This window comes from Babylonia areolata, chromosome 7, assembly GCF_041734735.1.
Source record: "Babylonia areolata isolate BAREFJ2019XMU chromosome 7, ASM4173473v1, whole genome shotgun sequence".
In the NCBI taxonomy this organism is placed as follows: domain Eukaryota; kingdom Metazoa; phylum Mollusca; class Gastropoda; order Neogastropoda; family Buccinidae; genus Babylonia; species Babylonia areolata.
In genome coordinates, this window is record NC_134882.1 from 44,882,425 (window position 1) to 44,899,924 (window position 17,500).

The window sequence follows — 17,500 nt, forward strand, 5'->3', positions numbered from 1 at the left end:
CCCTTTCTCATTCAGTTTTCACCAGTATCATTATTGTTGTTACATTATGGTATTTGTAGTATGTACCCCCCCCCCCGCGCCCCCCCCCCTCCCATATCATTAGGGCTATAAAGCTATAGACATTAACGTGTTCTGTGGTCAGTGTTCAGTGTTCAGTGTTCTCTCTCTCTCGCTCTCTCTCTCTCTCTCTCTCTCTCTCGTGCTCTCTTTCTCTCTCTCTCTCTCTCGTGCTCTCTTTCTCTCTCTCTCTCTCTCTCTCTCGTGCTCTCTCTCTCTCTCTCGTGCTCTCTTTCTCTCTCTCTCTCTCTCTCGTGCTCTCTTTCTTTCTCGCTCTCTCCCTCTCTCGTGCTGTCTTTCTCTCTCTCTCTTCTCTCTCTCTCTCGTGCTCTCTTTCTCTCTCGCTCTCTCTCTCGTGCTCTCTTTCTCTCGCTCTCTCTCTCTCTCTCTCTCTCTCTCGTGCTCTCTTTCTTTCTCGCTCTCTCCCTCTCTCGTGCTCTCTTTCTCTCTCTCTGTCTCTCTCTCTCTCTCGTGCTCTCTCTCTCTTTCTCTCGTGCTCTCTTTCTCTCTCTCTCTCTCTCTCTCTCTCTCTCTTTCTCTCTCTCTCTCGTGCTCTCTTTCTCTCTCGCTCTCTCCCTCTCTCGTGCTCTCTTTCTCTCTCTCTCTCTTTCTCTCTCTCTCTCTCGCTCTCTCTCACTCTCTCTCTCTGGTTTCCAGTCTGTCACTTTCTCTCTGCAAGACTGACGTGACAGGAAATTAGATGATGGTTCAATTAATGGTTGTGATTTTCTGTCTGGCTGTCTGTCTGATTGTCGGTCTGTATTTTTTTTGGTCTTTGCCTGCCTGTCCGTGTCTCTGTGTCTCTATGAGTTCGTGTGTGTGTGTGTGTGTGTGTGTGTGTGTGTGTGTGTGTGTGTGTGTGTGTGTGTGTGTGTGTGTGTGTGTGTGTGTGTTTCTGTCTGTGTGTCTCTATGTGTATATGTCTCTGTATGTGTCTGTGTGTTCAAAGGATCCAATACCTTTTTCATCCGTTTACATTGAGTTTGGACTTACGTTCAGTTATTTCATACATAATGTGTAAATCCTTTTGATATTGGAAGCCTCCTAAAATCAAAATTGATCCGTAGATTATCCACAATACAATTCACTCTCAGCATGTAAATCAGCTCAGCTTCAGCAACTGTAAAAGCACTTGAAGGCTCATGGAATTCAATAATAACATTGTTTTCTTCGGTTTTTTCGAATATGGTGGAGTGATGGCCTAGAGGTAACGCGTCCGCCTAGGAAGCGAGAGAATCTGAGCGCGCTGGTTCGAATCACGGCTCAGCCGCCGATATTTTCTTTCCCTCCACTAGACCTTGAGTGGTGGTCTGGACGCTAGTAATTCGGATGAGACGATAAACCGAGGTCCCGTGTGCAGCATGCATTTAGCGCACGTAAAAGAAACCACGGCAACAAAAGGGTTGTTCCTGGCAAAATTCTGTAGAAAAATCCACTTCGATAGGAAAAACAGATAAAACTACACGCAGGAAAAAAATACAAAACAAACAAAACAAAGCAAAACAAACAAACAAACAAACAATTGGGCGGCGATGTAGTGTAGCGACACACTCTCCCTGGGGAGAGCAGCCCGAACTTCACACAGAGAAATCTGACGTGATAAAAAGAAATACAAATACAAATACAAAATACAAATGGTAAAACAACAACAATAACAACAACAACAAAAACAACAGAACAGCGAATGCACGAATCAAACATAAAACAGCCAAAACCAGTGGACGAACGAACAACTGTGGGGATCTAAAGCATCTAACCTTAAAGCAAACATTTGTATTTGTATTTCTTTTTATCACAACAGATTTCTCTGTGTGAAATTCGGGCTGCTCTCCCTAGGGAGAGCTTGTGGCTACACTACAGCGCCATCCATTTTTTTTTTTGTTTTGTATTTTTCCTGCGTGCAGTTTGATTTGTTTTTCCTATCGAAGTGGATTTTTTCTACAGAATTTTGCCAGGAACAACCCTTTTGTTGACGTGGGCTCTTTTGCGTGCGCTAAGTGCATGCTGCACACGGGACCTCGGTTTATCGTCTCATCCGAATGACTAGCGTCCAGACCACCACTCAAGGTCTAGTGGAGGGGGAGAAAATATCGGTGGCCGAGCCGTGATTCGAACCAGCGCGCTCAGATTCTCTCGCTTCCTAGGCGGACGCGTTACCTCTAGGCCATCACTCCACACTTTGTTCTTTGTAACTGCCCAACTGTCTTTTCTTTTCTTGTTATCATTAGTCTATTTCTTTTTTTTTTTTTTTTTTAGCTTGGGTCTTCATTTGAAAAGGAGGGAGGATAGTCTCTTTTCAAAACATAATTTCCCACATTCTCCTTCCATGATTAGCGCGTTCTTTCCTGGTTGATTAAAAATGTCTCTGCTTTTATTGTTGCCTGATTCAGCGACATTTATCCGGCGTTGTCAATTCTGGATGCTCCATAAATAAACTATAGCGTGTAATAAATCGGAGGACACCATTTTATTTCTATTTTTCTCTGGCCGCACCTACGTATATATATATATATATATATATATATATATATATATATATATATATATATATATATATACCCATCAACGTGGTTTTGTTTTTGTGTGCAATTTTTGTATTAGAGCCCGATGAAGTCTCATGTCGACCTCAGTTCTTTGATATGTACTAACTGCAGGTGACGGTTTAGATATGTCTGAGCCGCGCAATACAAGCAACCAGGCAACTACCCAATTCTTAGATGGATGGGAGAGTGAAAATGCCGGTTGTTCTTTGAATCAAACCCTGGACTTCTCTCTGTGTCTGTCTCTGTATGTCTTAGTCTGTCAGTCTCTCTCTCTCTGTGGACCTCTCTGTGTGTCAGTCTCTGTCTCTGTCTGTGTGTCTCAGTCTTTTCAGTCTCTCTGTCTCTCTCTCTCTCTGTCTCTGTCTCTCTATCCACCACATTCTGTCCTCTTCCCCTTCCCCGCCCAAACCCCTGCAGTACGCCAGAAGGCTACTCACTGGCTGAGATCCTGCACTGCTGTCGATCTTTGGGTTTCATTTATCTATACTATGTTTCTGGTGTGTAGAAACTGTAGTAATAACAAGACTAGCAGGATGCACACACATGCACATACGTATATACACATGTACGGAGGTAGAGAGAGAGAGAGAGAGAGAGAGAGAGAGAGAGAGAGAGATAAAGAGAGAGAGAGACAGACAACAGACAGAAAGAGAAGAGAGAGAGCAAGAGAGCAAGAGAAAGAGAAAGAGAAAAAGCGAAAGGGAGAGAGAGAGAGAAAGAGAGACAGAGAGAGAGAGAGAGAGAGTGAGAGAGCAAGAGAGAGAGAGAAAGTGAGAGAGAAAAAATAGAGAAATAGAGAGAAAGAGAAGAGAGAGAGAGAGAGAGAGAGAGAGAGAGAGAGAGAGAGAGAGAGAGAGAGAGAGAGAGAGAGAGAATCAAAGAAAATAATAGAGAAAATTAGATGAGAGTCAGAAAGAGGAACGGACTCCTGGCAACCACAGTGAAATGACAAATGACACGACAACGTCACTTACACGCAAGTGCCCAAACAGAACGCTCTCTTTCTCTGCTAAGGATCCCACCATCACCACCACCACCACTACTCCACCCCTTTCCCAATTTCATAAATCACCCTGCCACGTTTTTTTTTTTTGTTTTTTTCTGTTCTCCTTCACTTTTCATTCAATTTCCTCCCCCTCATCCCATAATTTCCGTAGCAGATAATTACCTGATTTAATATTGACTGGTACACTTCCGCGGACGAGAAGTTGAGGATGATGCGCTTTCGTTCCGAGCGACTGATTCGATCCAGACGGCGCAGGAGGTCGTGCGCATGCGTGAAGTCGCGCACGCGCCGTGCGTCCACCAGGAGCGAGGCTTCCGGGTCTCTGAAGGACTCGTAGAGTTGCTGAAGCTGCCACAGGCCTGCAACAACACGCAAAGCAATTTGTTCTTTCAGGGAGGAGGAGGAGGAAGAGGAGGAGGAAGAGGAGGATAGGGCGTATGGGGGCTAGATGGATTGGGATGGGGTATAGGGGGGGAGGGAGAGAGAGGAGCCCCGGGGTGGAATGTGGAGAGGAACGGGAGGGAGAAGGGGGTGGGAGGGAGGGAGAGAGGGGGGGGAGAGGAGGGAAAGGTTTCGAGAGGAGGAGAGAGAAATGGTGGGGGTGCTGGGTTGGCACCACAGAGAGACGCGGTGGGTACGGGGATGGGGGTGAGAGAGGGAGGGAGGGAGGGAGAGAGAGAGAGAGAGAGAGAGAGAGAGAGAGAGAGAGAGAGAGAGACAGAGACAGAGACAGAGAGAGAGAGAGAGAGAGAGAGAGAGAGACAGAGAGAGAGAGAGAGAGAGAGAGAGAGAGAGAGAGAAAGGGAGAGAGAGAGAGAGAGAGAGAGAGAGGAGGGATTATCCGGGAAAGGTGCAGAGGAGAGATTGAAAATGAGCCAGATAGATAGATAGATAGATAGATAGATAGATAGATAGATAGATAGACAGAAAAAGAGACAGAAACAGAGAAACAGAGGTGGGTAAAGAGTGTTTTGTCGTTTTTGATTTTCTTTCTGGGTATGGAGTTAATTCTGTTTACTGCAGAAGATTACATATCCTGCTAACCGATAGAAATTGGAAATGACGTGCAGAATATCTGGATCTCTCTTTCTCTGTGTATTTCTCCTTCTGTCTATCTTTCTTTCTTTCTGTGCCTCTCTCAGTCTCTGTATAATATATATAGTTCTGTCTCGTTCTTCCTCTCTCTACCACGCCTCTCACTATGTCCACATACAGCTCTCCCTCGCTTCCAACCTCGTGTTCCCTGTTCCCTTATCCCCATTTTCCCCCCGCTTCAGTCTGTCCATCCTCAATCTGTTTGTCTATAGGTCTGTCTGTCTGTCTCAATTTGTTTCTGTTGTTTTGTTTCTTTCTTTTTTTGTGTGGTTTAGTTCGCACCCTTTCAAATGAGGCTTTGGCCTCACTGAATGAAATATTAATGTTCTGCTCTGTTCTCTTTTAGTGCATCCCTTTTCTTCTTCTTCTTCTTCTGTTCCTCCTCCTCTTCCTCCTCCTCCTCCTTCTTCTTCTTCTGCTGCTGTTGTTGTTTCTTCTGCGTTCGTGGGCTGTGACTCCCATGTTTGCTCGGAGGAGCACGACCGTTTCCAAGACCCCGCCATGTTGGCATACTGGTGAACGTTCTTGTTTCCGTTGCCCACCTAACAATGACACGGATTGCGGGATATTTAACGCTTAAATTAATTTGGTTTTCTTTTTTTTTTAGCAAAATGGTCAAATGAATAAAACATAAAAGGTTACATACATACATACATACATACATACATACATACATACGGACCTGCATACACGCATACATACATACATACATACATACATACATACATACATACATGCACACCAAAAGATGACAACAACATTTAAAGAAATGAATGGACTGGAACAGGGGTGAGTAAATCAATCATGAAACGTATTATGAAGAGAATTTTCTGTTCAAATAATCGTTTGAGATGAGGCAGCAATGCGGGGTTCATTAATCCAGCATGAAATAAGTTGATCATGGGGAAATAAAGAGAGGCATAAGTGGACGAAAAATGATAATCAAGGGAAAAAGTGCACTTGCACTTTTCAAGACTTTTTCGTCTTTTATTTATCTATCTATCTATCTATCTATCTATCCATCCATCTATCTATTTACACACACACACGCTATATATATATATATATATATATATATATATATATATATATATATATGTGCGTGTGTGTGTGTGTGTGTGTGTCTCTCTCTCTCTCTCTCGATATATATATATATATATATATATATATATATATATATATATATATATATATATACATATATATATATATATATATATATATATATATATATATGTGTGTGTGTGTGTGTGTGTGTGTGTGTGTGTGTGTAGACACACACACACACACACACACACACACACACACACACACACACACACACATATATATATATATATATATATATATATATATATATATATATATATATATATATATATATATATATATATATATATATATATACATATATTTCTTTTAAACAGACCACTTCATAAAAGCAGGTATATTTTCATTCAAAGTTAAGATATTTCGAGAAGATCTGAATAGTGACGGCTGCGTATAGTCCGCATTTGGCCTCTTAGTGAACACACAAACAGCTGTTCCAGTCACACAATGCACCATAAAGAGCTTCATAGAGCGTTTGCAAATCGATGCTTTAGCCAAACGTTTACAGTTATTCCGTGGTTTGTATTGCATTGTGTTGTGTACTGTATTTACTCTTTTTTTTTTTTTTTGTCACAATAGATTTTTCTGTGTGAAAATCGGGATGCTCTCCCCGGGGAGAGCGCGTCGCTACACTGACAGCACCACCCTTTTTTGTATTTTTTTTTCCTCCCTGCAATTTTGGTTTTCCTATGGAAGTGGATTTTTCTACAAACATTTTGCCAGTGACTACCTTCTTGTTGCCATGGGTTTATTTTACGACGTGTGCTAAGTGCATGTTACACACGGGATCTCGTTTTTATCTTCTCCTACCGTCCAGACCACCACCACTCAAGGCGGACGCTTTACCACTAGGCCATCACTCCACTCGAGTTTGGAAGCGATAACTGTGGAGTTCCACTGTACAAAAAGAAAGCGCCTCTGGTTATAAGTGGCACACATCATACTGACACCCATCTGCCGGAGATTCAGCATTATTTTAACCATGTCCTCAAAGAAGAGAACACTTTGCAAGTTCCCAAGTCGTCCTTAACATTTTTGCATGTGCGAATCATGTGAAAAACAACAGAATTTCTACGTTGCTTGATTGCTTCTCTTCGTCCCCCTCACTTCCCCTGAGTATTAGTTTATAACCTCATGATAAGAATAAATGGCTAAATAAACATACTGAATGAATAAAGAATAGTTAAGTATATCTCCTTCTTCGTTCGTGAGCTGCAACTCCCACGTTCACTCGCATGAACACGAGTGGGCTTTTACGTGCATGACCGTTTTTACCCTGGCATGTAGGCATCCATACTCCGTTTTCAGGGGTGTGCATGCTGGGTATGTTCTTGTTTTCATAACCCACCGAACGCTGACATGGGTTACAGAATCTTTAACGTGCGTATTTGATCTTCTGTTTGCGAATACACACGAAGGGGGTTCTGGCACAAGCAGGTCTGCACGTATGTTGACCTGGGAGATCGGAAAAATCTCCACCCTTTACCCGTCAGGCGCCGTTACCCAGATTCGAACCCGGGACCATCAGATTGAAAGCCCAACGCTTTAACCACTCGGCTATTGCGCCCGTCTATAGTTAAGTATATAAATGGAAACAGGGACGTGTTTTCGCTCAAACGATAAAAGCAATTTAACAAATGAATCTATCATATAACAAGATCAGAAAGCAATTGGGCGACAATGCATGAAATTACCGTTACTGGAAGTAAACGACAAACAAGTAAACAAACAAAGAATAAATGATGAAATTACTGTTCCTGGAAATAAACGACAAAATAAATAAACAAACAATAGATAAAAAGAAAAGATAATAGCGAGCGAGTAAGTGAAGAAGCACGAGGGAGGGGGAGAGGAAGAGAGAGAGAGAGAGAGAGGGAGGGAGAGAGAGGGAGAGAGAGAGAAAAAGAAGAGAGAGAGGGAGGGAGAGAGAGAGTGAAAGAGAAAGAAAGAGAGAGAGAGAGGGAGGGAGAGAGAGAGTGAGAGAGAGAGAGAAAGAAGAGAGAGAGAGAGAGGGAGGGAGAGAGAGAGAGCATAAAGAGAGATAATAAAACACACACACACATACATAAAATATATTCAACGGAGCAACAACAATAAGAATTCAAAAAAAAAAAAAAAAAAAAAAAAAAAAATCTGCAACGACACGGTGCCAGACAAGCTCATCTCCCTTGCAGACAAGCGCTCTGTTGGCTTTAGAATTAAACGTCTTTTACACCCCCAAAACAAAAGTGAAATTAGAAACATATCAGCATCGTTCCTCTCTTCATATGCAATGATTCACTGACTGTCATGTTTTTGGTTTTTTTTTGTTTTTTTGTTTTATTGCTTGTATTTTTGTTCTGAAATCGACGTGTCAAAAATTGTAGTGTTGCGCACAAAGTGTTCCAAACTTTTGGAAAATTATTTTGATCTTTATTTTTTTTTATTTTTTTTTATTTTTTTTAATTTTTTTCTAATAGTTTCTACTGGTTTCCCTGTTCGAAAATTCTGCTTGAAAAACGTTTGCATTTTGACTGACTCCCAAAACTTGAACTCCTCTTTCCTTCCTTTTTCATCTCACCTTTTACTCTTCACCTTAAAAAAAAAAAAAAAGTATTCAGAAAAAAAAACCCTCTCAAAGTCTCTCTGACCGAATTCTTTTCCATCATTCATCAAACTGATGACTTGCTTTTCATTTTACTCTCTCTCTCTCTCTCTCTCTCTCTCTCTCTGTATATGTATATATATATATATATATATATATATATATATATATATATATGTGTGTGTGTGTGTGTGTGTGTGTGTGTGTGTGTGTGTTTTCCGCTTTTTGTTCTCTCTCTCTCTCTCTCTCTCTCTCTGTGTGTGTGTGTGTGTGTGTGTGTGTGTGTGTGTGTGTGTGTGTGATTATAACCTACACCATTTTCGTTTATCTGCCTTGCTGAAACAGTTCTTCTTAAGCACATAGAATCTTTTTGCTTTTTCTACTAGAGAAGTATATTTCTACCCCCCCCCCCCCTCTTCTTCCCCCTCCCTACCTTACTCCTGCCCCTTCACCTGCCCCCGCTCCTTTCTATCTCCCCCCCTCCTCCTCCTCCTTCTGATCCTCCTCCTCTTCCTCCTGCTCCTGCTTGTCCTGCTCCTTTCTATCTCCTCCTCCTAATCCCCCCCCCCCTTCCTCCAACTCCACTCATCCTCCCTCTGATCGTCCTCCTCTTCCTCCTCCTCCTCCTCCTTCTTCTTCTTCTCCTCCTTACCCTCCTCCTCCTTCTTTTTCTTCTTCTTCTTGGTGGCGGTGTTGACAGTTCAACAGTTTTCATGTTCTTAAATGTTCTAATTATCTTACTGAATATTTTCCTTTTATATTATTGAATGTTTCACTTTATCTTAAAATGTAATTTTTGTTTTCTTACCTAAATGTTTTCTTTTAACGTGATAGTTCATATGTACGCTGTGATCAAGGAAGGGTGTGCCAGTTGCTCATTCGTTTTTCGGTTTTATCTGATGAGCATTTGTCTTTTTAAATGTTATCGTTATCTTACTGAATATGCTCCTTTTTATAATGATTGAAACGCATACATACGCCCACGCGCGTGCGCGCGCACACATCGCTCAACACGCAGGCACACACACGCGTGCGCGCTCGCGCGCACGCACAAAACGATGCATGCACACGCACGGACACACACGCAACACACACACAGTTGTTACACTCTGAATCATAATGTAATAGTATCTTACCCACAAGTTTTTCTTTTTTACATAATAATTGATGTGTGCATGGTGACAAGTGAAGGGTGTGTCAGTATTTTTTTTCTTCTTCTCCTCCTCCTCCTCCTCTTTCTTCTTCTTCCATTCACCCCAGTCTATAGGAATGGAATGAGGAACTGGACAGCAGAAGAAAGCAAAGACGTGTGATCGATTCTGTTTAAATCAAGGGTGGCTTTCCAATGTTAACCACCCAGATCTGGCGTTAATAGAAGAGGCACAAAGGGATACACAGAGTGGAGTGCGATAGAGAGACAGAGAGAGAGAGAGAGAGAGAGAGAGAGAGAGAGAGAGAGAGAGACAGAGACACAGAGTGAGAGAGACACAGAGAGAGAGAGAGGGAGACACAGAGAGAGAGGGGGAGAGAGAGAGACAGAGAGAGAGAGACACAGAGAGAGATGAGTAACGGAAAGAGAGAAAGAGAGAGAAGGAAATAGAAACGGAGAGAGGGAGAAAGAGGGAGAGAGATGGGGGGAAGAGGGAGGGAGAAATAAAGATAGAAAGAGAGAGAGAGAGAGAGAGAGAGAGAGAGAGAGAGAGAGAGAGAGAGAAGTGAGAGAATTGGAGTGAGAGAGAGGGAGAGATTCTTTTAAATCAAGGGTGGCTTTCCAAAGTCAACCACCAAAATCTAGCGATAACAGGAGAGCCACAAACTGGATAAACGCGCGCGCGCGCGCACACACACACACACACACACACACACACACACACACACACACACACACACACACACACACACACACACACACACACACACACACACACACACACACACACACACACACAGATGGCGTGAAAGCGAAAGACAGCGAGTAACGAACGAGAGAGACAGAGGGATAGAGAGTGAAAGAGAAAGAGTCATATAGGCAGAGAGAGAGAGAGAGAGAGAGAGAGAGAGAGAGAGAGAGAGAGAGAGAGAGAGAGAGAGAGAGAGACAGACAGACAGACAGACAGACAGACAGACAGACAGAGAAAGAGAAACAGAGAAAGACGTAAAGTACTCTTCAGCCAGCGTCTGGCGTTCCAAACCATACAATGAATATCAAATGTCTCTCAGTGACTAACTCTGTGTGCGTATGAGGTTCTATCAGTTAGATCCCGCCCCATGAATAAGCGCATGCTGAAGGTCATTTTTTTCTGTCTGTCTGTCTCTCTCTCTCTCTCTGTCTTTCAAACACGCACACACAAATTACCGACATCCATCCCACCCCCACCATCCCCTCCACACACAAACACCCACCCACCCACATACATACAGACAGACAGACAGACACACACACACACACACACACACACACACACACACACAGAATTCACCAGCATCTACCTTGCTCCCACATCATTCCCCCCCCCCCACACACACACAAATTGCCAACATGTACCTTCCACCCCCACCTTCTCCTTCACACACACACACACACACACACACACACACACACACACACATGTACACGCGCGCACACACTCCTACAAACACACACACACACACACTCACAGATACATAGATACACAGACACAGACACATAGACACACACACATCCACACACACACACACACACACACGCACCCCCCTCCCCGAACCCTCGCCCCCACCCGATCCCCCCCCCGCCCCCCTCACACACACACAGACGCACTCACCGTCGTCCGAGTCGAACAAATAATACACCTTGTCCCAGTCGAAGAACTTGATGACGTCCACCACGGCATCGATGTAGTTGGGGCTGACGCTGAAATCGAAGTCATAGCCGTCGGCCCGGCGGTTGCGGTTGGGGGTGAAGGTGACGTAGGGCACGTGCAGGGCCTGGCTGTAGGACTGGATGACGTTGAAGGACCTCGGGGAGCTTGCGCCCAGGACCAGGAAGACCCCCTTGGCCAGCTGCCTGCACACTGTTTGAGTAAAAGGACACGGTGAAGTTGTTGATGATGGTGATGATGGTGGTGGTAGTGGTGGTTTGGTGGTGGTGGTGGTGGCGGTGGTGATGGTGGTGATGACGGTGGTGTTTATAATAGTAATAATAATGATGATGATAATCATACTACAACTACTACTACTACTACTACTACTACTACTACTACTACTACTACTACTAATGTATGATGAGAGTCAGTCGTGTCCGACTATGACCATCAGAACAGCAGAACGGCTAGAACTTGATTAAAGTGGGGAGTGTCTTGCCCAAGTTACATCCCCACTCTCTCGGCAAAGAGGGTTTTTAGGACAGTCAGCATTGTGAAAGTTCCCAAAGGCCAACTAGCCCCCGAGGCTGCAGCAGCACTAAGAACTAGTGCAATCTTGCCTCCTAGTTTGGGAGTCACAGTCCTTCAGCAAAAGGCGAAGCTGAAAATGACTTCCCATTGTAATGGAGAAATCATTGATCATACAGCTCTCACTTTGTTGGTCCAATTGTAAGCTTATGTCAATCTGTGAGTCATAACAGTAGTAGTAGTAGTAGTAGTAGTAGTAGTAGTAGTAGTAGTAGTAGTAGTAGTAGTAAGAAGAAGAAGAAGAAGAAGAATGATGGAGACTTTGAAGAACCAAGGTCAGCCCAGAAGAATCAAGACCCCTGTTAGCTTTCGCTTTCACTCAATCGCCTCCAACGCTTTCTCCCTATTGGAAAAAAAAAATCGCTCAGCAGGGAAAACACCGTGCTTTCTTATAATCTCACGCTTTCTCGAACAATGAGAGAAAGCGCGGCGGGGGCGTCCACGCTATTTTTTTTTTTCTCAACGTGAGAGACCCACCCTTATACTCCTTTTTTCTCTCCCATATTCTCCAAGATTTGAACTGAGAAAAGACAAGAAACCAATCCCGGATGCCTTTTCCTTTAATTCTTTTTCTCCCAAGCTTATTTTATACATCATATTCAAGACATAGCATTTTTCAACGATTTTTCAAATATCTTTTTTTTTTCTCCTCATGATTCCATTACTGGAAAAAGCGCGAAACACTAGTGAGTCTTGAAGGCTTTGCCCCTTGTTATTTTATTTCATTTAATTTTATTCTATTCTATTGTATTTTATTCGCTTTTTTTTTCCTCAAAGCCTGCCTAAGCGCTTACGGTTACGTTGCTGGTCATACATCAGCTTAGCAGATATGGTGCAGCGTTTATGGATTTGTCCGAACGCAGTGACGCCTCCTTGAGCTGCTGATACTGATACTGATTGAGCTGGATCTCCCTCCAGGTCATTCAGGAAAATTGTCTCCCCCTGTCCCATTTACCTATGCAGTTGGAGAGAGAGAGAGAGAGAGAGAGAGAGAGAGAGAGAGAGAGAGAGAGAGAGAGAGAGAGAGAGAGAGAGAGAGAGAGAACAAACGAACGAACGATCGAACGAAAATGTTTTAATGAACTTTGGCCATGGACCACAATTCAAAACCATGGGACTGGGGTGGGCATGGAAGGGGTATTATAACACTTGAATAGATGACACAGTATCATAATGTTCATGGACTTGATATTAATTCTATTTAATTAGGTCTGAGTATATGGTTTCTCCTTTTGATCGCATGGAAAATAGATTTTGATACTTGGCAATAAAGAGAGAGAGAGAGAGAGAGAGAGAGAGAGAGAGAGAGAGAGAGAGAGAGAGAGAGAGAGAGAGAGAGAGAGAGAGAGAGAGAGAGAGAATGGGGTTCCTGTGCCGACTGAGACACACACAAACACAGAATACAGTCCCCTATCAATGTGTGTGTGTGGAGGGGAAGGTGGGGTGGGTATGTCCTGTAATTCTCTCGCTTGTCCCGAATGCCCTGACGTAAACGTTAACACGTTGAATGTCTCACCTCTAGCCTACCTACCCACCCACCCACCACCTCACGCCCACCCCTAGTCCACGACCCCTGTCCTTACCCCCCCCCCCTACCCCCCACCCTTCCGTCCCCCTCCTATCCCCGTCGACTCTCCCGAAATAAACAAGGACTGAGAAGTTGGTAAATCAGGGATATGTTCCAACAACGTAAGCCAATCGACCTACCGGACGCGAGGTTGCAAAGTGCTGATGCCCTTCGCTCCGGGGGGAGGGTGCTGGTGGTGGTGGTGGGGGTGGGGGTGGGGGTGGGGGTGGGGTGAATAGGGAATGGGTCCCTACCCATTGATGGAAAGAGCTAAGCCCTTGTTTTGGCGTCTTGGCTTCCCGTGCAAGCGCACGCGCGCGCGCACACACACACACACACAGAGTTACACATACACACAGAGTTACACACACAAACATTCGCACACACACACACACACACACACACACACACACACACACACACACTCTCTCTCTCTCTCTCTCTCTCTCTCGCACACACAGACACACACACACACTCTCCATTTCTATCTCTCTGCCTCTGTCTCTCTCTGTCTCTCTGTATCTGTCTCTGTCTGTCTGTATGTCTGTCTCAACATAAATGATATGGAAAATTAATGAACGATTGATTGATTGATATGGATACTTACATACTTCGTTCTTGTGTCATTCAATTAGATTTCAGGCACGCACACATACACACTCAGACAGACATGTACCATTTTACGTGTATGACCGTTTTGTTTATTTACCCCGCCATGTAGGCAGTCATACTCCGTTTTCGGGGGTGTGCATGCTGGGTATGTTCTTGTTTCCATAGCCCACCGAACACTGACATGGATTACAGGACCTTGAACGTGAAATATTTGATCTTCTACGTGTTGTATAAACACGAATGGGGTTCAGGCACTAGCAGGACTGCACATATGTTGATCTGGTAGATCGGAAAATTCTCCACCCTTTACCAACCAGGCACCGTCACCGAGATTCGAACCCGGGACCCTCAGATTGATAGTCCAACGCTTTAACCATTCGACTATTGCGCCCGTCAACGATATATATAGCTTTTTTTCAACGATGTTTTTATTCTCTTTTTTTTCTCTCCTTACAATTCCTTTAGTGAAAAAAGCGCGAAGCACTAGTAAGTTTTGAAGGCTTTGCCCCTTGCTTTTTTTTTTTTTTTTTTTTTTTTTTTTAATACTCATTTACTTCTTTATTTCATTTCATATAGTGATAACACAAAAACATTCCCCATATTCGCAATCAGAAGATGAATGTCATTCCTGCAGTGCGATGTCTGCAGACCTTTGAGAGAGAATGTTGGTTTTTTCTTCTTTTTTTTTTAATTAATAGGCAGTTTATTAGAGAACGTCATGTAGAACTCGTACTATTGATTGAAAACGAAGACGTGAACGCAAGTAGAGATATGCCTTCAAAAGGAACGGAAGAGCTAAAACCGGCTTTTTCAAAAAATAACATTTGGGCAAATAGATTCACTTTGATGTCGATAGTTGAGCAATGTTAAAGCATTTGATAATTTTAATCTGCGAATTAATTGCCTTTCCTTTACGTAGTAGTGTGTTTGCATGTTCACCTGAAATTCTTTCATGTTGGAGGTCTTCTGTTTAAAAGTCTTCGAGTCCTTGAGTCTCACATCACGACATCACATCCTTCCCAATCTCCCCACACCATCCCCACCCTCCTCGCCACGTTGCTAACATCACCCACCACACAGCGCGTCTTTCCAATAACCCCGCCCCCCGGACCCCCCCCCCCCCCACACACACACACACCATCCCCACCCTCCTCGCCACGTTGCTAACATCACCCACCACACAGCACGTCTTTCCAATACCCCCCTCCCCCCCTACACACACACACACACACACCACCCCCACCCTCCTCGCCACGTTGCTAACATCACCCACCACACTTAACGTCTTTCCAATACCGCCTCCCCCCCTACACACACACACACACACACACACACACACACACACACACACACACACACACACACACACACACACCATCTCCACCCTCCTCGCCACGTTGCTAACATCACCCACCACACTTAACGTCTTTCCAATACCGCCTCCCCCCCTACACACACACACACACACACACACACACACACACACACACACACACACACACACACACACACACAGACCATCCCCACCCTCCTCGCCACGCTACTAACATCACCCATCACACAGCACGTCTTTCCAATACCCCCTCCCCCCCTACACACACACACACCGTTCCCACCCTCCTCGCCACGTTGCTAACATCACCCACCAAACCGCAGGTCTTTCCAATACCCCCCCCCCCCCCCCTACACACACACACACCGTTCCCACCCTCCTCGCCACGTTGCTAACATCACCCATCACACCGTACGTCTTTCCAATACCCCCCTCCCCCCCTACACACACACACACACCATCCCCACCCTCCTCGCCACGTTGCTAACATCACCCATCACACAGCACGTCTTTCCAATACCCCCCTCCCCCCCTACACACACACACCATCCCCACCCTCCTCGCCACGTTGCTAACATCACCCATCACACAGCACGTCTTTCCAATACCGCCTCCCCCCCCCCCTACACACCCACACACCATCCCACCCTCCTCGCCACGCTACTAACATCACCCACCACACAGTACGTCTTTCCAATACCCCCGCCCCCCGGAACCCCACCCCCCACACACACCATCCTCACCCTCCTCGCCACGTTGCTAACATCACCCACCACACAGAACGTCTTTCCAGTATCCCCCTAGCCCCCCTACACATCCACACACCAATCCCACCCTCCTCGCCACGCTGCCAACATCACCCACCACACAGTACGTCTTTCCAATACCCCCCTCCCCCCTACACACACACACACACACACACACACACACACACACACCCTCCCACCCTCCTCGCCACGTTGCTAACATCACCCACCACACAGCACGTCTTTCCAATACCGCTTCCCCCCCTACACACACACACACACACACACACACACACACACACACACACACACACACACACACACACACACACACCATCCCCACCCTCCTCGCCACGTTGCTAACATCACCCACCACAGGGCACGTCTTTCCAATACCCCCCCCCCCCAGCCCCCGACCTACACACGCCCTCCCCACCCCTGTCACCAACCAGCACTCTCTGCCACCCATTAATTCCCACCATCTAATCCAACCACTACCATACACCAAAAGAATGAGAGAAAGAAAGAAAGGCAGATGAAAAAAAGAAAGAAGAAAGAAGGAGAGAAAGAAAGAATGAAAAGAAAGAAGGAGAGAAAGAAATAAAGAAAGACAGAAAGAACGGGAGAAAGAAAGAAAAACAGACAGACAGAAAAAGAACCAGAGAAAGAAAGAAAGAAAGAAATAAAGAAAAGAAAGACAGAAAGAACGAGAGAAAGAGAAAAAAGAAAAAAAGAACGAGAAAAAGAAAGAAAGAAAGTAAAAAGAAAGAGAGAAAAGGAAAATAAGAACAAGAGAAAGAAAGAAAAGAAAGAAAAGAAAGAAAGGAGGAAAAAGAACGAGAAAAAGAAAGAAAGAAAAGAATGAAAAGAAATAAAGAAAGAAAAGAAAGAAAGAAAAGAAAAGAAACACTGGGCGGGTGGAAGGCATGCCGAAGTACGAAAGTTTAGCACCAGCTTTATTCCTGACTTTAGTGCCTAGACATCCTGGCAGGGGGTTGCTCTTATATTGCCTCTGTAATGAATGGCCTGATCTGGTCAGTTTCAGCAGTCTTTGCACTCGTTAAAAAAAAAAAACCCACCTCCATAGCAACAACAGCAGCAGCAGCAGAACCATCACCAACAGCAGCAGCAGCAGCAGCAGCAGCAGTAAATACAGCAACAGTAGCAACAGCAGCAGCAGCAGCAAAAACGTCAGCAGCAACATCAGTAGCAGCAGCAACAACAGCAGCAGCAGCAAAAGTAGCAGCAGCAAAAACAACGTCAGCAGCAACAACAGCAACAGCAGCGGTAGTAGAATACGGACGAATTTCTACGAACGCTGGAAAACACTATGCACTTACGTTATTAATATATTATGATTCACAACTCCAAACAAAAGGCCAGAACCCATGCGCTTTGTGTAATCTGAATGTACGTACA

General features: G+C 44.6%; 1 protein-coding gene across 1 annotated transcript in view; it reads right to left on the minus strand.

The window, feature by feature from the left end:
• LOC143283853 (glutamate receptor 2-like) overlaps positions 1-17,500 on the minus strand; it is a 203,094-nt gene that overhangs the window by 31,394 nt on the left and 154,200 nt on the right. Inside the window, exons 3-4 of the mRNA XM_076590230.1 lie at positions 11,197-11,445; positions 3,769-3,965 (exon numbers count right to left, since the gene is read on the minus strand). Coding sequence (XP_076446345.1) covers positions 3,769-3,965; positions 11,197-11,445 — 446 coding nt within the window. The remainder of the gene's footprint in view (positions 1-3,768; positions 3,966-11,196; positions 11,446-17,500) is intronic.